General features: G+C 45.1%; 2 protein-coding genes, 1 long non-coding RNA gene and 1 other non-coding gene across 4 annotated transcripts; 2 read left to right on the top strand and 2 right to left on the bottom strand.

Annotated features, from left to right (window-relative positions):
* Positions 1-1592: 1592 nt before the first annotated feature.
* LOC107321860 (ly6/PLAUR domain-containing protein 1-like) lies at positions 1593-4064 on the bottom strand. The gene is made up of 3 exons (XM_015879273.2): positions 3209-4064; positions 2014-2154; positions 1593-1887 (listed from the first exon to the last, which is right to left on the bottom strand). Exons 1-3 carry the CDS (start codon positions 3282-3284, stop codon positions 1700-1702), a joined length of 405 nt encoding a protein of 134 aa, XP_015734759.1. The 5' UTR covers positions 3285-4064; the 3' UTR covers positions 1593-1699.
* Positions 4065-5742: 1678 nt separating this feature from the next.
* Positions 5743-5870, top strand: LOC116654194. The gene has a single exon (XR_004309178.1). It is a non-coding gene; the product is annotated as a U6atac minor spliceosomal RNA (small nuclear RNA).
* A 424-nt stretch (positions 5871-6294) lies between these two features.
* Positions 6295-18246, bottom strand: WDR5 (WD repeat domain 5). Its single transcript, XM_015879272.1, has 14 exons — positions 18123-18246; positions 16260-16454; positions 15528-15636; positions 14222-14295; positions 13227-13316; positions 12477-12566; positions 12036-12119; positions 10930-10985; positions 10765-10811; positions 9887-9962; positions 9307-9340; positions 8751-8825; positions 8376-8463; positions 6295-7479 (listed from the first exon to the last, which is right to left on the bottom strand). The coding sequence occupies exons 2-14, from the start codon at positions 16338-16340 to the stop codon at positions 7379-7381; spliced, it is 1005 nt and encodes a 334-aa protein (XP_015734758.1). The 5' UTR covers positions 16341-16454; positions 18123-18246; the 3' UTR covers positions 6295-7378.
* A 62-nt stretch (positions 18247-18308) lies between these two features.
* LOC107321864 lies at positions 18309-21961 on the top strand. Its single transcript, XR_001558699.2, has 3 exons — positions 18309-18525; positions 19734-19878; positions 21592-21961. It is a non-coding gene; the product is annotated as an uncharacterized LOC107321864 (long non-coding RNA).
* The last annotated feature ends 167 nt before the right edge of the window (positions 21962-22128 follow it).

The raw sequence follows: 22128 nt of genomic DNA, 5'->3' as shown, positions 1-22128 counted from the left end.
AACATGGAAAGCAGCCATTCACACAGCCAGCCTGCATGGGACAAGGGTGAGATCCCACCAGCGGCACATCCACAAGCCCATTTCCCCCAGCCTCACTCCTGCCCTTCCCTCGAGGTGTCCAAAGCCTCCTCCACAATTAGTCTCCTTGCTGTTTGTTCAAGGCGATGTGGATTTAAGTCTCCAGCCTCATGTGCCGTGTGTGTATAGGGAAAGATAGATTGCCGCTACTTTCCAGTATAAATCACATTCCTTACAACACTCCAAAGTAGCATTTTCAACCTCAGGGTGCTAATAGGATCCAGCAGGAGAAAGAAATGTCAGCTAAGTAGTAGGCGCTGTTTGGAGAGCGCAATGGAGCTGATCCGCAGCCCTGGGGCAAAAGGAGCAATCCCAGGGCAAAGGTTAAAGAGTTCAGGAGCACTTCAGCCTACTTAATTGCAACAGGCCTCTTACACAGAGCAAGATGGATGACTCAAACCAGGCGAGGGGGGCAGAGCGGGGCCAAAGCAGCGCATCTGGAAGCAGCCAGGAGGCAGGGGACACATAGAGGGGACAGCAGCAGCAGGACCCCCAGCCACCAGCCCTGTCCCATCCTCCTCAGATGGGAATGAGCATCGGTTCTTGTCGCTGTTCTTGTTGTTTTTTCTTTCCTCAGGATCTGTTTTCCAATTCCATACTTTCCTTTTAATCTTCACAATCTAAAAACGTCTTGTTCCAGCCCCAAGGTGATTCTGCTCCGAAGGTGCCTCAGACAACCATTTTAGCAGAGTTTAGACTTGTTTTTCTGCAGAATGCCACCAGAAGCCGATGTTTTGCAAGGAAAAGATCTTTTGAAATATCTATTTATTTTTTTTATATAATCTAAAGGAGGAAAAAAAAAATAATAAAGTTTAGAATAAAAATACTTCATCGAGTCCTCAGCAGCTTGATGTTGTCCCCGAGCTTTATGTTGTTTCCCTGGTGATAAAAGCACAAGGCTGCATCTTGAGACGCTCGCGTTTTAATTCCTGCCTCGACCACAAACCCCCGCAGCGACCTTGAAAAGAGCCACTTCATTTCTGCTCCATATGCTTTGGAGCTCTTCGTCGGAGCTCCCGTTCAGCCTGTTCCCCTGGGATAACAGCTGAAAAGCTTTCGTTTCACCACACACCCCGCTCCCAACCAACTCTCCCTTTCTCCTCGGCCTTCTCTCCATCCCGCATCGTCCGGCCTCATCCCCGGCCTTGCGTAGATCGCAGCCCCCGGGATGGCGCAGCGTTGGCGGCTGCTGGGCTGAGGGTGCCCCCCGGTGGTAGAACCGGGGTAGGCCGCGGGGCCTTTGCGGCCTACACCTGAGGGTGAAGTGCTGTAAACCTGGCTGGGGTTGGATGGACATTTTGGTTTAAGCCCTCCAGCCTGGCCTTGGGTCCTTCCAGAGATGGGGCACCCACAGCTTCCTAACAACCTGTCCCAGATGTCAGCTTCATCATCATCTCTTCATCATCTCTCATCATCTCCTCTAGACCCAACAGCTCCGTGTATCAATACAAGGCCCCAGAGCCAAACACAGCCCCAGCCACCCCCCCATGGACATCACTGAGGTCTCTCCAAGGCAAAGCATTCGGTGGCTTTTATTTGAGGAGAGGGGCAAGCAGGGATGGGTTCATCCCCTCTCCTGTTCCTTCTGATGGCCACACATCACTCCCCAGACTCAGGGAGATCAGGAGAGCAGCAGGGCTGCCAGGAGGCTGGGCAGCAGCAGGCAGCCACCAGCAAGGCTGGGGGGAGGCTGGGGAGAGCCATTGCAGAGATCAGTGTCACAGCAGTGGATGCGGACCCCTGGCAGCTCTTGCTGTTGGCAGTGACGGGAGGTGGCACAGCCGCTGGTCAGCAGGATGCCCAGGACCACTGCAAGGCAAACAGATGGCAGAACATCAGGGATGATGGCTGCGAGGTTTGGGGGGGGGGGGTTGCTTTTGATTTGTTTGATCAGCTTCACCCCGCTGTGACAGCCCTGCTATAAGGCAGACTCACCACTTTCAGTCTTAATGCAGAACCGGTGTTTGAAACCCTGGTGGGAGTGTGAGCAGGTGATCACCTCTGGGTTCGAGCACCCCGTGTCCACGTACTTGGTGCCTACAATGATGTTGCAGCCGTAGCACTGGAGCCCAGACACTGAACAAGAGCATATGAAACAACAGCTGGATTTTTGCAGGGGAAAACACATCGGCTCCTTCCTAGCTGCTTTCTAATGAAGCATTGCAGCGTTCTCTGCCTTGCCAGGTTGCATTAAACACTGAGTCAGAGACTAAATCTGCCCGTCACTTGTTTACCCGCTGGGCAGAAAAACACGAAACCAACTCCCGCTAGAGGTCAGTAAGAAATCAAAGATTAGCAATAAATTTGAGCTGAGATCCAGCGGTGGGAACAAGGCAGCTTTGAAGCAGGGTATGGAAAGAAGTGGAACCTCCAAAGCACAGATACCATCAAGCTCTGCTGCTCACAGAAACAGCTTTTGCCTGTTTGTCCAAAACTCTCTGCCTCAAGCAGTGCCAGTGCCCATGTTGTTCATGCTTGAGGGTTCACTTCATCTACACAGCTTGGTTTCCTCCCTGCTTTTATCATGGAGCCTATCAGGGAGGGAAAATAGCCCAGAATCGGGCAAGAGAGAGAGATAGCAGATGCCTCAGCAGTTTGTCCCTATGGAGCTCCGCATAGGGCAGCTCAGCCTTGCCCTGCATGGTCAACAGCTGTGCCTGCGAATGGCTTCCCCTCAATCAGAATGGGAATTGAGCCATTTCTCACATTTCTTTAAAAAAATAAATACATTTAAAAGGAGATTCTTTTCCATCATCCATAGATTTTAAGGCAATCACAGTACCTGCCTCCCATATTTGCTAATTATAGAAATCACATTGCAAGCTCCCTCTTGCCATTGCCTTCTCCCTGCCTCACAATGGTGCCTTTCCTCATTCCCCTTGCTCGTTTGCTCCCAAAGCATTTTCAGGTGCTGGGATCCCAGCTGCAGGCCCTCGTTCCTCACCCACCTGCCCTCATTTCATACCAAACACAGTGACTTTGGCTCCCTTCCTAAAACCACAACACGCAGCTCCATCTCTTGAGGTGGAAATACCACCAAATTCACGCCGAGAACAAATCACACATTACCAAGCAGTGTTTGAGGTGGACACGAAAGACCCCAAAGCGCTCTGAACCCATCGGTACTTACCCTCTGGGAGGACAAACACCACAGTCATCAGAGAGAGGATCCCATGGGCACCTCCAGGCATGTGTCCTGTGAGCATGGGGGCACGGGCTGCCTGTCCTCCTGGCTTCCAACTCTGCTGGCTTCCCACCTGCAAGCCCTATGTCGAATAAAGGCAGATCTGCAGGTCTGGCTGCTCCTCCAGGCACTGAGTCCTGTTGTGTGGATGCTAAATTTCTTCCTTTTCCTCCCGAGAAATTCTCTGATTCTTTCAGTTTGTGCACAGACGTGAGTCAGTTAGTTCTGTCCTATTTCCTCTGTCCACGATCGCTTCCCATTAATACTACTGTGCAGCAGCTCTTGGAGAGAAATTCTCCCTAATCAAGATTTAGTTTTAAATCCACTTCAAAATCCTCTAATTCAGTTGGATTAGGCAGAAGGGGTTTGGGGAGATGTGTGTGTTTTTACTTGTTGTTTTTTCCCCTCTTTCTCCTCTCTGAGCTGTCTCTTCCTTACAAACAGACCCACTGGCTCTGTGATATGTTCAATTTAAAGAGGGGGGGTGGGGTGTGGGGGGGATGTTTTTATTAAGAAGAAGCAGTCAACTCATTTTAAATCCAGAGCTTGGGATTCTCTGACAAAGAACAGCCACGGGGATGGCTGGGGGGTTAAAGGGAGGACCTGATGGAAGTTGAGGTGGGTTTGGATGTATTTTATGCATCTATCTCTTAAAGCAGTGAGATGCCAAATAGGGCCAAGCCTGGGGGAGCCCAGATGGGGCTGCTTGAGGTGAGGGCTGAGGCCATGAATGCAGCAATGCACACAGCCCTGTGGGTTGTGCAGGGCCAGGATCAGCCTCACAGCCACAAGATCCATCCCCAGACCCCCAGTGGCTCCCCCAGCAGTGTCCCCACGAGCAAAGCTTGAGCTCTGAGCGGAGCTAATGGGACTTGGAGAGCTAATGCTTACTAATAAGAGAGCGCGACCGAATGCGTGGGATTAAAAAATTAAAATGACAAAATAAGCTGCTTATTCTGCGCATCCAGCAACCACCTACCAGCACCTGGAAGTCACACACCCAGCACCAGCTTAGGGCTGATTTGAGACCCCAGCCCAGTGAGCATCTCTGCTGCCAGCCAGAACCCCCAGGCAGACAGACCCATCTCCATCCCAGCATCTTTGTTAGCCAGTAAATTCATTAATTCTTCACTTGGAGGCAGCACAAACTTGTCCAAGTGTGGACACCTACAGCACAGGGGTAACAATTAGCACCTGGGAGAGGTGCCTAAGTGATGCAGCTCGTTTATTCAAATCACTTCAACCACCCACGGTGCCTCTCTTGCTTCAAAACAATGTGATTATAGCATGTCTCACCCAGCAGAGCCTGAAAGCCTGGGGGAGAAGGGATGAAATGCAGGAAATGGGATTGGTTTAAACGCGTGCATAAATCAGAGCATTCAATAAGGAGGGAAGGCAAACTTATAATCCCTTAATAAACTCATTGGTGTCTGGCAGGGGAGAAGCAACCCAGGGTCTGATGAAGTGATGCTGAAGCAATGCAGAAGTGATGCAGAAGCTAAAGACCATGCACACCTTTGGGCACAACACCTGGCTTTGCATCTTCAGCCAGCAAAGCCACTGCTCCATAGCAGCACAAGGTGACCCATCCCTGCAGGGCACTGAGATGGAGACCCCAAAAAATCCATTGGGGCTTTTTGCAGCATGCAGGGAGATACACATTCCATTGCAATGGTGGGAAGAGCATCATATGGCCTGGCCCCCAGGCACAGGGCAAGGATGGTTGCTGGTGATGAACAAATGAACACAAACTGCCTTCGAAACAGCATGTATTTCTTCTGAGCTGTCATTAGCTTTCCAATGGGATTCAGAGATTTGTCAGCTTGGGTTCACCAGAAATGGGTTAGGAAACTGCCATCCTGCCCCGACTGAGAAAGATTTGATTAGCAAATCCCCCGCTACATCCATGTTCTCACTTAAACCTTTGCGATACCCAGAAAGACGGCTCAGCCCTGCGCAGATTAGATGGGTTAGCCAGCAAATCCTGCTTTAGAGCTCATCCCCAGCAAAGGCAGAACTTCCCTCTGAGCAGCCCCCTTCGTGCTCACAGCCCCATGCTCTGCACCCCAAAAATATCCCCCTTTTCCCTCCCCTAAATCGATCTTATGTTCGGGCTGCTCCAGTCTCCTGCTCCCCGCACAGTAGACGAGACGGGAATCGAACCGGCGATGACTGGTGCGTCTCTGTCGCCGTGCCGCTGTTAGCGGAGCAGAGGCGCCCCCCGCCGGTCAGAGCGATGCAGAGGCTGCTCTCTGATTGGACGGCGCAGATGAATATATTAACATAGCTATAAAAAGAGCGTATTTATACAATTTTAACGAAGCCTACAGGGTTTTAAACGCTTTTTAAAGCTTAGTTCTTATGGGGAATAAACAAAGGTTTTCACAGAGCTAAGAAAAGAGCAGGAAATTTTGCTCGCTCTGTCTTAAAAGAAAGCACTCATTAAAGCTTTAAATAGAGATAAAGGAAAGCTGGACAATGTGTTGTATGAAAGGAGAGAAGGTTAGCACTCCCCTTGATAAGGATGGAAGAGGCCCTAGTGGCCTATACAACACGCATACGGTTAAGGCACTGCCACCTACTTCGTGGCATCTAACCATGTTTTTTTCTCTTCCCCCCCACTATTTAACCCCAACACTCCCTGGAAGCCTTTAACGAAACCATTTTCTTCCTTATCGCAGCAACTTCCCTCTGCCCCGCACCGACAGCTGGTAACAGGACACGGCAGCTTCTCTGCACTTGCAAAGCACAGCCACGTCCTGTGCTTATGAGTCTTCAGCAGCAAAGGATACCTTCAGTTCACTCCTTCTTTTCCTCTAATGCTCCTTTCTTCATAGCAGATGTAGGCACAGCTGGTTCCCCCCCTCCTTCTCTCCTCTCCCCCCTTTAGTTAGCAGAGCTCCTATAGAAACGCTTCCTTTTACACCTGATTTTAAGGGAGGCTGCTCCATCATCCACGAGCTCCATTCCAACCTAAACCACTCTACAATGACACAAACACCGCACAGCACTACTACAGTTACCAACAAACGTACACAGAAAATCCCACCTTTTTATTATGGCATTGGTTTGGATGTGTGAACACTACGTGGCTATGACAAAAAGAGGAAAGAAACAGCAAGGCTGAAACAGATACAGAGTCATGCCATTATCAGTACAGCTTCATACGATGGATATTCAAAATACAAAAGTCTGGGGGGGGGGGGATTTGGTTGTTGTTTCTCTTTTTACATTGAAATAACTTTACAGTGTTGTTGTGTGAGCTTCCTTTTGTCCAGAAGAAAAGAAAAATGTGCTGAGAACAGCTACAAGCAGAATTGGTTTTAATGGTTAACAGAAGAAATGTAACTTTGCTCTAGAACAGCATCTATTAAACACACGTAACAAGAGGGAAGCGACTATACAGAAGGGAAGAGATTTCACCACAGGAGTCAAGTCAGGGGTAGGAAAGGAAGGGGGGGAAAACTGGAACTGCATGGTTTTATTTGGTCACAAAGTTTGAGCTGAGTGTTTAAAACGAAGCACCCCTTCAAGATGCAGCACTCCTATTTAAAACAAGACAGAAACTCCCAAGAGACTAAAATCCTACATTCTGAAAACAAAAAAAAATAAAAAATAAGATATTAAAATAAAAAATAAAAAAGAAAACTCCACGCATCTCTAGGCTCATGACTTCACTTACTGTCACAAAGCAGACCGGCAGCTCTTCCTTAAGCAGCAGCAGCAGCACCCAGAAGTAACACCACCATCAATGTATCTTTGGGGGTGCCCGACACCAGGTTGATACTCGGAACGATCCATTTATCTGCCAATAGATCAGGCAAGGCAAGGAGACACCGCATCTTTATAGTCTGTTTTGTTCTCTCCCCACCACGCTGCCCGGGTCTAGCAAAGAGCTTAAGGATGTTTTCTTTTAGGCCAAGACTAACACAGAAACCACTTTATCAGATATTCTTCAGGTTTCCTGCCAAACTGGATTTATTATTCATCGTGTGGGGTTGGGTTTTTTTTTGGTGGTTTTGTTGCTTTTTTTTTTTTTTTTGTGGGTTTTTTTATATATATTTTTTTTTGTAAAAACATTTTTCCTGACAGTCTCTCAAGTGATGTTGGAACGTTTTAACAGTCACTCTTCCACAGTTTAATTGTTTTGTCGTTTTCTAGTGCTGCCGATGCAATGATGTTCTCTGTCGGGTGGCAAGCTGTTGAGATGACAACATCTAAGCAAGGAGAAAAAAGAAACAGAAATACTTATTAACAGCAATGAGATCAGGTTCATAGCACTCATTTCTGAACATGAATCTGCACTGCTGCTACGTCTTAACACAGCCCAGCCAAGTTGCTATTCCCCTATTCAACATTCACTCTCATTATGGGATGGGAGGTTATTTGCTAGCAAAAAAAGCAACCCTTATGTGGGTTCCCCAGCTTGAGAGCAGTAGCTGGGAGGTGTTTTACTAATATTTAGATAGTACTTCGTCTTCAGCAACTGACTCTAATTCTAATAAAGAAAAGGTTGCTGCCATTGTCTCTTCTTGCAGTCTAAACCATTGGTCCTGCGAAGGAATAAGCAAGACTAAATTTCACATCACAATTCCTTCTAGTTCATGCTGAGTGAATGCTTCTATGGGACTGAGACTGAAGTCCCAAGCAGGTGACATCTCAGTACATGCCTTCAATAAACAGCCACACACAAACAACAGGACCATGTCAGCTCTTATCCTTCCAAGAGCTGCAGCTTTAGAAGGTGTCTGTGAGCAACTCCATATTGTTCCTATTCCAAGTCGCTTAAATATCTTAACCAACTCTGAACTTGTGCGGCAGGTGGCAACGGTAATGGGAGAATGGTTGGACTAGGTCTTGTAGGTCCTTTCCAACCTTGTGATTCTATGAGCTCAAGAGAGTCTCTTTTGCACACTGATTTCTAAGTTGGTACACTGAAAAAACTAACATTCACAATCGTAAAAAGGAGTGAACATTTAGGGTTAGATTAAGCCTCAGCCAGGCAAGATTTAGTAGGTCTGACAGCAGAAGCAAGAAAACTCCAATGCTAAGCCCTCATTGCAAGCTGACATGAAGGATATTCTATCAATAAAGACAGAACGCTCTTTCCTACCTGTGTGCCCTTGTAATTTCTGTACAATCTCTTTTGTCTGAAGGTTCCAAATGTAAACCAGGTTGTCTTCTGAACCGGATACAATCCACTGGAGGGAGAGAGGAAAGTCATTTTAATCTCTCTTCATCTATATCCAGCTGCAACTACTCACCAAACACTTCACTATCGCTACATTAGAAGGAAGGTCCAACACAGCTAAAGGAGTGAAAGATGCTGAGGTGGTTCTATACGAGAGTTCAACCTCTGTTGATGCTTTCCACCACCCTACCCTCAGATAGCAGACTGATGTTTGGCATCACATCAGCCCTACACGTCCCATGGAGAACAGCAGAAAGAACAGCACGTCAGTAAAAAGCAGCCCAAATAAACACTAACCTTTCCACCAGTAACAGAGAAATTGGCAAATATGCAGTACTTCTCATTTTTGTGTCCTGTGTACGTCTTCAGGCACTGAAAGAGAAGAACCACAAGGCACAGGCACAGTTGAGAGGTGGCTTTTCTCACAGCCACGGACAAACTCTCTTGTCACAGCACATCAAATATATCCGCCCAGGCTTCCCACCCTGCAAGCTTATCTAGAGGATGCAGAAGGCATCTCTGCCCTACAACACTATAGAACTTTCAGCTAAGAAGGAAAAGAAGAAAGGCCTCAATTTGTCACTTCCCCCAGAGAGAAAACCAGCAAGAGAAATTTCATGCTGACTGACAGAAACACAGAAGCACAGCTGCTTTCAGTGTTATGGGGCTATGCAGGAGCACAAGCCTTTGTACCCCCCTCATCCAAAGGTATCTTTGAAAGAACCCCATTAAAGGGTTACTAATGCTTTTTTTGCTGAAAACTCACTAAATGTAAAGCAAGGTTAATAAACACATATAAAGCCCAGATTCTCCAAGATATTAAGTCTACAAAGCAAGACAAGATTGTTTTTACCTTTCCTTTGCTGTAGTCCCAAAGCTTAAGAGTGCTAGAAAAGAACAGAAAACCAAAGATTGAGTTCTTGTGTTTTATCAGCAGTTTCCTAGTAGCAGACAGTTTCTCCATACCCGAGTTCTTAAAGTCTACAAGGGGCACTTTAGCCCAGCTTTGGAATGCAGCTTTAGTTAAACCCCAAAGTATCAGTTGTTACCAACATGCCATTCGTAATTTCCCCCTTTATGGAGGCTGCATTCTTTCACAGGAAGAGAAACCCATCTGGAAATAGGGACAGCCCTACAATTATACCCATCCAATACAATCATTACCCCCAGCTCTTAACTTTTATGTCTTGCACTGGGATCCATCAGGCAAGTAAACAAAGGATTGAAACCCTCTGAAGACAGCTCAAACATAAGCTAGATCATAGAAAGAGAATAAGCAAGCTACTGAATTTTATTTGGATATAATATGGCAGTATGTATGCACCTGTGTAGGGTCATTATCATGACAGGCAACGAGCAGCAAACTAAAGTTTCATCTGATATTTATTAACACTTCAAAGATGGTGGGTTTCTATTTATTTTATAATACCTACTTGTCCAAAGTTGCAGCAAGAATGTATTTGCCATTCGGGGAGAACTTCACAAAAGACACGGGAGGGTTATCATCATCTGAAATGAAGATAAAGTGATTGTTAAATAGTTCCTATTAAAGTGATTGTTGAACAGTATTATTGTCTCATTGCCCAAGAATTTCTTTTGACAGTAATCTGTTGTTTAAAGCTTTCAGTTTTGTTATCCTTTGGTTATTCAAGCAATACAGGTGTGAGAAGGTGACTGTTTCCAGTATTTCAATAAAAGGATATTAAACATTTTGCTCACAGGCATTTTAAATGACCTTTTCATTCCTTCCATCTAAAACATATCTGTAATAAAGTGTTTTTTTAAACACAGAGTATACATCTATCACCAATCTGCAGTGCCATGTCAGCTTTATAAAGCACTTATAAAAAACTTCATAAGAATATGAAAGACTGGGAACATATGCCTTATAGGTGGTTTCCTTATATTAGCTTTGCTCACAAGATGCCTTATGTCATCAGCAATAAAAGCAGGCAGCTTGTTCAGTCACAGACTGTTTCCATCATATCCAGCAGCACAAACACTTTTGTTGTTACAGTTCTGAGCCGCTGCACAGCAATCATTACAGAACTGAATGATAGAAAACTTTGGAAGTCTTTCATCCAGCATCTAGACTTACAGAACACTCCAAGGTTAAGCAAGATCCCATATATGCAAGAGGATAGCTCCTATTAACTGTCATAGCTACAAAGACAACAGTGTGCTAATGGAACAGCATTGAAACAGAAAAATAGAGGTTAAGGAAGTCAATGCTCACTGTGATGATGCAGTATGTCTGTATCACAGCTGGACAACAAAGAATGAAGCACAAACAAGAAGCATTCCTACTTACCAATGAGTGTTTTCAAGCACTGTCCTGATGCTGTATCCCAGATTCGACTATAAAAAACATATGGGACTCATTACTACCACTATAAGCTTTATTATTAGTATCATTAATCTTTCGTCAAAGTGCAATAGATTTGAACACTGAAGCAGACAAGAAACAACCACTTACCAGAGTCCATCATAACTACTTGACACTATCAGGGATCCATCACGATTAAAATGCACCTGTAATATTATAAAAGAGGGGGAAAATAACTTTACTTTGTTCACAAGCATCAAATTTTTACGCCCCACCAAGAGTATTCACCTCCCGATGCTGACATTGCAGTTCATATGGATAAAAGCAGAAAGTCAATGATATTCAAACAGTAGATGTGAATTTAGATGGGCAATAGGATCAGAACAAAATTCTTCCCCCCTGCACTGAGTTCACCTGGCATAAATGGAAATGGCTGGTAGCTACAGCTGTACATTCAAGCATCAGGAACTGACATGTCTGTTTCCTCAGAAGCTAAGAGCAGTACCTTAACACGAACACACAGATACTCCGCTCAGACACCATTAGCTGCTCAGTTTATAGTAGTGTCTAACCTGGGGATAACACCTTAAGATTTTAAGGACATGGAACTTCACCCCATATATAGCCTCACATATTCTGAGGTCTACTTATTGCCTTCAAATACACCTGAAAATGCTGCAATTTAAAGCAATAATTACTACTAATGTGCATTATAAGTATGAAACGTCTCCTAGGTAAAATAGAACAACCAGACCAATCACATTAAAGCAGGTATCGTTTAACACAACTGAGGCTGAATATTCTTTCAGTGTTTCCTCCATTTCAAAAATATTAAGAGTTGAACACCTTCTAATCCTTCATTTGAAGGGATATGATTGCAATCCAAGCCATTTTCACAAGATGAATTAACAAGACTGGAGTGTGCTCTGAAACCATCCAGCTCCAGACCTCAGCAATTGCTTGGAACAAGAAAGCAACAGATGTACAGCAGGTCCAGGTTGCTCTCCATTCCTCAAAGGGATCATCAGTCCATATCCCAGCATCAGACTGCCAGGCTCTAACACAACCAGCACATCACTATTCACTGCTCCCCATGCAGAGACTCAAGACACAAAACCACACAGGCCTTACGGATAAGGATCTTAATTTTGCTCTCACCCAGCAATGACCATCCACAAACGACAGCCCATTTTATAAAGGTATCATAATAAAGAGCATAAGCACGTTAGCACGTTAATTTATCAGAAAGGACTTACAGCTGAAACTGGGTCAGAATGAGCAGGCAACGTCTTGAGGCACTTCCCTGTTTTCACATCCCATATCCTCACGCTTTCGTCGAACTGAAGAAACACAGAACATCATTTTATGATACAGTTATTTGTAACCTGGAAGACATTACAGCTTGGTGCAAGTCTAGACACACACGCCTTCCTCCAGTTGTACTGCAGCTGCATCAGAAAGGCTAAGATATAAGCACTGCACAGGGTGGCAATAACAGACTGCAAATACAGTTCTCTCTTTCTCTACACACAAAGAAAACTGCATGTTAAGGATGGGTTAAAGGCCCGACTGCATCCCCAAGACAGCAATAACACTGCATAGCTCACCTAATTACAAGCTGCATTTATGGAGGAAGACATCATTGAAATAAGGGATGTGCAGCAATTGCTTTGCACAGAAGAACAAAAATCACTTACTGATCCAGAAACGATGAGGTTTGATTGAGGGTTGAAGTTGCAGCAGAAAACGTAGTTACTGTGCCCCTTCAATGTCTTCAAGCACTTACCCTGAAATAAGATTTAGCAGATTTAAATATGCATGTATGGCTATAGAGGATACTGCAATCAGACAAGCTGCATAGTGCAGAATGGAAAGAAACCATCTCTAACCATAGACTTAGATAGGCAGAGGAACAGCTGAAGAAAAACAAAGGGAAGACTTTTTCAGGGACCAGTTTTCAAAGCCTTTGGGCAATCAGGGAAAACCCAACAGTTTAACACATCTCGTCAAATTTAAACCAATTTATCCAGTTTTCACTGTAACTGCAGAAAAAAGAAGGCAGAAAAATAAGCAAAGAGAAATGAGCCTATGATGAGAAGTTATAAATACTCTTAGGTTCCATCTGAGAGGCTGCTTACAGAAATTAAACTTGAGCCTGTATTGTTAGTGTAAGACTGAAACACTCCCAGAAGATAATCAGAGTCCTCGTGGTACCCATAAGCACTGCCCTCTTTCCAAAAGAATGCAGCACAACTCTCCCATCCTCACTGCCCATTCAGCCAGCTGCTCGTTTTAAGCAGCAAACTGGGAGCTACTACCTAAAGAGGATCAGTGTTTATAACTCTGTCTTCTCCAATCATAGCATGTCAAGCTCGTCTCGCAGAAGAACTTGATTTAAGGTAGCAATTCTAAGGAAAAGGAAGGCAAATAACAATTTCTGTTCTTACCGAGCTTACATCCCATATCTTGAGAGTTTTATCATCGGAGGCAGAGACAAGAAGGTTGGAATCTGATGACCAAGCAACATCAGAGATCCCCTAAAACAAAAGAAACCAATCCTCTTAGCTCCGTTTACTTACTGACATGGGAAAATGGGAAACAGACTCCATGTTCACAGCTGAAGTGTGAAAGATTCAGCACTGGGAGATGCAAATTAATTAACGTGACCGGGTTACAGCTCCTTTGACAGTTCTTCATTTTAAGTTGGGCCGTGCACTCCAAAAACACCAGCAGCTTCCTCACATAGCTCTTACTGTGGCCACCAACACCCTTTCATTGAATCCACAAACAGTATATTACATAAACTAATCGGAATGAGTGGTTTCTCATCATGACAAATGGCTCACTGCTTCTGGCCTGAGCTCCCGAGGGTTGGAGGAGAACAGGACTCTACTGGTTTTTCATCTGGTGAATCTTCAACTTTGCTTCTGAAACTTCAGCACGTAGCAAACTTTGGGAAACAAAACGGAAGAGTTTGGGGATTTGTGTTTTCTCTACAGCTTTGGAGAATGAGTAAGTGCTGTGTTTACACAGACAAAGCCACAAGGAAAATTCAATCTCCTTACAAGGCAAGCCATTCTGCTCCAGATACAAGGCAAAGACAGAAGAGGGCACGGCGTTCACAAGGACTTTCACCCTATAATATATTGCCCCTTGTATGAAGCTGGTGTTGAAGCTGAAATGGAGGGGCTCGAGAAAAAGGCCAGTGTGCATGCGGGTACTTCACTACCAGCCTGCACCGCACCCACATTTCCAGCTTGACCTGATGTCACCTCAGTAATTCCACCCCCAGACAACTGCACAGGACTGTATAAACAAGGAGATACAAATACAGCCTTCTGCAGCAAAGGAACCACGAATGGAAATGACTAGATGAGGAAAAAGAAGGGAGAATAAATTCATTACAAGAAAAGACTCATACGCAGTGAGTCCTTATACTTACCAGTTTATGGCCAGATATCGTTTTTTCAAACTTGCCATCATATGCTCCCCAAATTTTAATAAGTTTGTCAGCAGCTGGAAAAGAATGTGCCAGTTTAAGAGACATGCAGCACTGACAGACACAGCTGGAGGACAGGGATATGTTAACCATGCCCCTACTAAAGGTGGGTAGTCCTCCCTCTCTATGCACACACAAGCGTATAAGGCTGTATGTAACTGGTAAAGAATGGTTTCATACACACCACACTCACTGCTGCAACTGAGATTACATAAGCTGCCTGGAATGCAGTCTCCAGTCGCTTTAGTTTCTCTGATGACAACTTGAGCTTCTACTTTTGTTTAAGCCTGCCAGTGGTAGACGCAGTACTGTTCCATGTGGAATGCTGAAACTCTTTTGCCCAGAAAGAGCAAAAATTACATCACTACCTGGAATGAATTAATGCCTGCATAAACCCAAACATGCTGTCCATTTTAACTTGCAAAACGGGCCAGAGAAAGAGGTTGATATTTGCCAGAGGCTGGAAAACCTTAGGATGGGGGAAAAGGTCTTTCATAAGGATAACAGAACATAAAAGTGATTTACACATGGTATACTGGCCTTATAAAGGCAATGTGAAGTTAAGCCAAAGACCGAAGTAATTCCCATGTCTGGAAGATGTTTGACTGGCTCCCACCATCACATTCAATATTGTTCTTTAATTGCTCTTTCTTCATATACAGTACCTCACTGAGGTTAGTATAAGGACATTTACTAAGGAAAGCTACCAAGCAGTTTTCTTGGTGACAAACACCAAAGCTGTCAGGGGAGAACTCAACCTGCCAACTAAGAGGGAGCAGCGAAACACTATGATCTGCATATTTCATTGGGATAATCTAAGGCTCTGACTTGCTAAGAACCACAGGCACAGAGAACAGAAGCACACAGGCAGTCCTTCACATCACAATGCAATCCAGCCCAGCAGTGCCAAGTTAACTCTGACATTTCCCAGAGCTGAGTTTTACCTGCAGGTACCGCACCCAGAATTTAAAAGCTTAAGCTTCATCTTTAGTGCCACAGAAAAGCACAAGGATGGGGCAAGAATCCCGTTTGCTTTTGTCCCCTTGCACAGTAAGAAAACTAAACAGGAAAGGACTCTGAGTTAGCAAAACACTGAAAGATCTTGGATTATCCCAAAGTCTGCCAGTTTGGGCATTGTTCCTTTTAAGAACAGTAAGGACACTTATCCCTTCTCCATCCAGTCAGTTAAGACAAGTAGTTCTACAAGGCCCGTATTTGCATTCTGTTGATGTAAGAAAGCAATACTTACAGGAGCTGGCTAACCACTCTCCATTAGGACTAAACTTTACAGATGATACCGCCTTCGTATGTCCCGCTAACGTGAACTTTAGAGCATAATTTGGTTTCACTGGTGCAGGCTGGAAGAAAAATACATATGAATGAGTTGAATAAATTCCCAATTTAGTTTCTCAGTGACAAGCTCAGTATCAGACGAGATCAGCACACATGAATACATACATTCACCTGAACAGATTCTACCATTTACATTCTCTCCCCCCACCAAATTCAACAAGCCCCCACTGGAGCCAGAAGCACATTACAGCCACGTGCCACCAAACTCATCCTGATCTGAATTCCCTTCAAGCCTGCAACTAACAGATGACAGTAACACAACAGTTCGAGCACAGAGTGTTTTGAGATTAAAATAAAACCTCTGGTGATGGTTTTATACTCTGTGTATAGTACTATGAAATGCCTGTAGTTCTATTCCTTGCTCAGAAGCAACCACAAGCCAACTCCCCCAGGCCCCTTAAAACTCTATTTCAACCAAATAATCAACCTAGCACTAAGCTGTACTCAGCCTGCTTTTCCCCTACAACCTTCAGCACACTTCCCTCTCCATACAACAGCAGAGGCAGACGTATTAAGAAGTTCTTAATGCATACTTGATTCAGTTCTCTAATTGCTGTTTGCCTGGTGCACGTGCAGGTATGCACCATGTGCATTTACGCAGGCATTGTTCAGAGCTCCCCACACACACCTTGCTCTGATTGGTTGAGGAGGAAGGAGTCGATTGTGTTTTGGTGGATTCTGCATCTGGTTTCTTTTCTTCTGTTGCCATGGTTCTGAAGCCGGCAAATGAGACCTACGGTGCTTGAAGGGGGAGAATGAACGTGCTGCTTCACAAGGCAGCCCTTGCCACGGGGAGAGGAACAGCGCTGCTAGAAACAAAACCCTGGAAGAAAAAGCAAACAATCACATTAACCATCAAAGAAGGATCAGAGGCAGCTAAAGGAACAAGATCAGCTTAACTGCAGGTCTGCAGAAAACATGATGAGGAAACATATTGTACGCCTGCTCAGCAACATGCCATTTTATGCCTACAGGTCTATTAGTGGTCTATCAAGAACCCAAATACAAGACTTTGATCAGCTCCTGCACAGCGTTTTTTGCTGTGTTTTGTACCAATCACTACAAATAAAGCAGAGTAGCTCTTAGAGGCAGTGGGTTTATCTTATATTCCTTGAAACATCTGTACAACACAGCAAATACAACACCTTATATATAAGGCATTTCCAAAGCTTAAAACCACACCAGGTTTGTTTTATTTTTCCATTTCCTATTTCAAGTACTTTGGTCTAATACCTTCCCCCTAAATGCTGTGAGCACCATATCCCTGCTTGAGAGATCCCCCTGCCTAACAGCAGCCCTGCATTAACCTCACCAGATCTGCTTTCTGTAGCAAAACCTGAGCAGTGCTGTGCTGTACCCTGCAATCAGGGCTGATGCTGCAGAGGGAACAATCACGCTGCAGTTCAGCTTCATTTCAGCAGTGTAACAGAATAACCCGCAGCTCACATTGTAAGGATTTACAAATCCTTTGCTATTTGCAATATCCCATCCCAAGCACAATCCATTTTGCTTGTGGCAGCAAATCCAAGAGGAACAGCATTGACTTTTCAAGCCACGATGCACATCTTGTCCTCAGGAGGGCACAGAGCTCAGTGCCACCAGTTGCAAGCTTTACAAGCACAGTACAGACTCCTTACTTACTGTTAATACCAGCAACTCCAGCTCTATAATCCAGATCTAATGCATTTCAACCTGAACTTATATGGGAACTTGAGCAAGCAACACAGCTTACCCCTTGCACCTCCTCATACAAACCTGAGCAGCAGCACATGGCAAGCTTCAAAGGGCCCTGGCTGCAAACACCCCTTTCTCACCACACCCAGGGGGGAAGCTCGTGTAAACTCAGCTTGTAAGCAAGAAACTTCCCGAAGGCTTTAGAAGCAGCAGCAGCCTGCAGGAATACACAGCCTGCAAGGATACACAGCCTGCAAGGATACACAGCCACGTGTGTGCACGTACATAGGGCGTGCACACATCCACAGGGCTGCACGCTCTACAGCGAGGCGTGGAGCAGCACAGAGCAATGGAGCTGCAGAGCAAAGCAATGGAGCTGCAGGGCAAAGCAATGGAGCTGCAGGGCAAAGCAATGGAGCTGCAGGGCAAAGCAATGGAGCTGCAGGGCAAAGCAATGGAGCTGCAGGGCAAAGCAACGGAGCTGCAGGGCAAAGCAAGGGAGCTGCAGGGCAAAGCAATGGAGCTGCAGGGCAAAGCAACGGAGCTGCAGGGCAANCTGCAGGGCAAAGCAACGGAGCTGCAGGGCAAAGCAAGGGAGCTGCAGGGCAAAGCAATGGAGCTGCAGGGCAAAGCAACGGAGCTGCAGAGCAATGCAATGCACACACAGAGCAATGCAATGCACATACAGAGCAATGCAAGGCCGCACGCGGCCCCCTCTCGCCTCAGAGTGAGGGCGGTGGGGGAGGGAGGAGAGGCGGCTCCCCACACGAAGCCGGAGCTGAAGGAACCCATCCAGCCGGGCTCCATAGTGACTTACCGAGGGAAGGGGAAGGGCTGGGTGCACACCCGGCACCGCCGCCTCCTCCTCCTGCCTCGGGAGGGGCGGAGGGGGGACACGGCGGCGGCGGCAGCACCGGAGCCGCCAGGCGGGGAATGTGGCACTGCGCATGCGCGATGTAGGCCAAAGGCTGCACAATGCCGCTCTCTCCCATGAGCGCTACGGTGCGGCCAGAGGGACAAAAAGCATCAGTGGGGGCCGTGCGCCTTAAAGGGCCACGCGCTTCTTTTTTCAGCCTGCTTCCCGCCTTTGGAAATGGCTCTGTGCTGAAGGCCTCCATCCCTCAGGTGTGTGCTCGCTGCCCTGAGGAATGAAGGAACGAAAGCACTGAAAATTCATGCTTAACCCACAATATTGTGAGGAGACTGAGCTAATCCGTAAGGTAAACAGCACAGCAGGCCACGTAATGCTGTTATACCGAGGGTAGGTGTGCGGCCTAGCCCTGCCTAGGGATATATTTAGCTTCCATTTAGCTTGCATGCAGATTCTCCTCAAATTTCAGTGTTTTTCTGGAAAACAGTGGGTTTTTTTCCGAACTGCTTTCAGTGAGAGGGAAGAAAACCAAGAGACACGTGTTATGTGCTGGCCCTGTAACACAGGAAGATCTGCGGGCTCCAGAAATGCTGGTGGCTGCTGAGAAAGGAAAAAAGTGATGGTGTAATGAAGCCAAGGCCCTTCTCCAGCTTGGAAACCCATAGCTGAAGTCTGCAGCTTTAACCCTGCCCTTTACCATGGGGGGAAAATACAGGCATGGAACTGTGAGAGATGCTCCATCCATCCTATGCTGTTAGGGAATAAATCCAGTTCTTGCCTTGGTGTATAGTCTTCATTCTGGAAAGAAAAGAAGACTAAATACCACAAATCAGCAGGGTAATGCTATACATTCATGCAGCTTTCTTGTGATAAGGGTAGGTGTTGCTTTCACATAGGAGACAAGAGCCTGTATTTCTGTACTGTGCCTCCTCTCGTTGTGGAAGCTTTTTTTGCCTGATATTTCATATATATTAATCTATATCTATACTGAATGATACCTTTCTGGAACTGGAAACTATAGTTTCCAATACAAATGGTAATTGTAATCCTAAGCAACCCCTTAGCCTCTGAGTGTCCTGGATTTATCTTTAACAAATGTCATAAATAGAGAATCTGCACGGACAGCCTGTTGTCTTTGGATGAAATTGAACTTGTGGGTTATGAGTCATCTGTGAGGGTCCTTCTTGCTCCGCAGGCCATGCTGCCACAGCTGGGATCAGCAGGATGTGATCTCTGTCCAAATTCCCTCTCTGTGAAAGACTGGGCCTTGGCAGGCTTCTCTCTCACAAAGTCTTTCATTCCTTTTGGTTCCAAATAGCCTGAACTTGGTGATCTGCCAAGTACATTGGAAAAGACACCTGTCTGTGAGGCTTCTGGGGGGCGAGAAAAGCTTCCCGTAATGCTGAAAAGGAAAGAAAAGTCCATAAGTGTCTCAGATGATTGGGAAGTGACTGCTTTCAGTGCTGGTGTGAGCCCTCTGGATGTCTTTAAGAATGCCAGGAACAGACCCAAGGCCGCGGATTCTGCTGTTGACTAACGTATACAATTCTGTCACAGGTTCCACTGAGACGAAAACTGATCCAACCCTGCACATTTGATCCAAGGGACGTTAATGTTTGCAGAAAAGCTCCTACTAACTTCAGCACATGTTGGATCTGCTCTTTAGGCCACTGCAAACAAGCAAATGCTTACTTTTGCAATGGTGAGTAATAAGACGGTAAGTTTACAAGCTATATAAGCCCATGTTTTGGCACAATTAGCAACTTCTGTTAGGACATTATATTTACTTGAGCCTCTTGGCAAATGGAACACAGAACAGGCATGCTGTATGTTACACACTGTTCAAGAAACAGAGGGAGCAAGAACTTGTGAGAGATCTGCTGCTTCTTTTAGACTTTTAAAGAGCAGCTGATCCTTGACATATAGCTGTTCCTGTGCTGTTGCTAATAGGCTGAAATCAAAGATGCATCACATTCATATGTTTCTTCAGGGATTTAAACTCAAACACTGAACCTTTTCCAAACTGATATTTCTAGCTCCCCCACTACAATATGAACCTTACTTGCATGACTGCCAACGTTTGTTCATTTAAAACTAGGAATAGTTTTCCCAGCAGAAGGCAGCTAGATTCAATTCATTCTGCCCTGGGTGGGATGTGCACCAACACTTAGCCTGGACACAAAGGCCCAATGAATGTTGAAGAACTTATTTTAAGGTTAGATTATTGAACACTGAATTTATAGAACTTCATGTTAGGAAAGACCTATGGAGTAGCAGTCTATGTTTTTGTGGGAGAAGTTGGGACTTTGTGCAAGATTTGAGTCCAGCAATGTGCTATAACGTCTCATCCAATGCAGATGCAACCCCAGTGCAAGTCACAGCCAAGTTAATATGTGAAGGCTGCAGATTTGAGGGCCCCAAACTGAATCACACATGGTCTGACTGCCAGACGTGATGACAGCCTGCTTCTCCCAGCCTCTTCAACTGGAGCAGCAGGTTCTCAGCATTTCTGTGAATCAGGAACTTTGTTCTCAGCTGCTGCAAATGGTTGCTGGTGCAACTACAACTACTGGTTGTTTTTATGCAGTTAGCTCACATCCCTATTTTAGTATATATCCAGTTTTAGTAAAATTTCTCTTTATTATTTGTTGTCATTTAGAAATGCAGATATTTGAATGCGTTACTGTTGGGTTAGAGCTTCTCTTTAGCATTTTTCCAGCCTGCTGAGGAAAGAATGAAAACTAAGAAAATACACAGAAATACATGAAGGCTTTAGGCAGCTGAAGTCTAGTGCATTGTGGTATCTAATAGTTTAAACTGCCTAGCAAATACTGTTCATAAGCTTGCTTTCCTATGCAAACCACTGTGTTAACAGCAGGTGCTAGGCTTCTACATCACACTGAACATGTGAAAAAACCATTTAGATGCAGCTCATTTCCAAACAAATCTATTTACTGTGGCCAGAGCTACTTAGCCACGTTGGCTGGGCAGTTTCTCTTCAGTTCCCAAATTCCTTTGGTTGTGTCCCTTTCTTTGCTCTCACAGTTGCTCTGCTTCTTTCCAAGCATATAAAAATATCATGGTTCCTCTAAGTAATGCCTCCTGCTACATCCTGATAAAAGAAAGTGAGATCAGACAGAATATTTGGTGGGCTTTTCATGCCCTTTCTCTCAGTGAATAAGTTCTCAGAACTACAAGAAAAATGAGTCAGAAGAGCTGAGCCCAAGTTCCAGTTCTTCCCATTATTTTCTGCATCATCATATTCTCTCTCAGCTTCATCAGCTGAAAAACAGGGCTCATAATATTTCCTTACCTACAAAAGCTGTTAGGAGGATTATTGCATTGTTGTGAATTCCGCAGATGAAAGGTACTAAGAAGAACAAACTGTAATTATGATCTCAAACCTCTACCCTAGACCTGTCATCCTGACCGTACTGAATAATGCTTACTCAATCAAGGAAATTCTGCCACTACGTTAAAGAAAATCGTGAGTGAAGATGACTCCCTTTTGCAATAAGAGCGTTTATCCCCTTACGTTCAACACCCTTCTGTCTTCCACTGGGACAACTGGAGTTTCATTTAATTGCAGTCACTTAATATACACTCTTATGCAATGCTGTATTTGAACACTATTGTTTCTTTATCCTAAACATGACTATAATAGAATAAACTCACTTTTTGTAACGTATTATGACATTCACTCTGACAATAGCAGCTCCTGGTATAATAGGATTTGCCCCAAGTCTGCTGATAGATGAAGTCTCTGAGAGCCAGTGGTGGCTGATAATATGGTCAGCATGGCCAGATTTTCCAGCCTTGAGGCACTTGGAGCTCACATCAGCCTTTCACATACGTGCAGGTATGTGAATATCTATAAGAATGGAGGAGAGAATACATTGCTGTTAAGGTATTCAAACCACTTCAGCAGCTTTCTCTACTTGTAACCCTTCTG

Source organism: Coturnix japonica, chromosome 17 (genome assembly GCF_001577835.2).
Source record: "Coturnix japonica isolate 7356 chromosome 17, Coturnix japonica 2.1, whole genome shotgun sequence".
Lineage (NCBI taxonomy): Eukaryota > Metazoa > Chordata > Aves > Galliformes > Phasianidae > Coturnix > Coturnix japonica.
The sequence above is the reverse complement of the archived record's forward strand: the minus strand, read 5'-3'. Positions and strand labels throughout refer to the sequence as shown.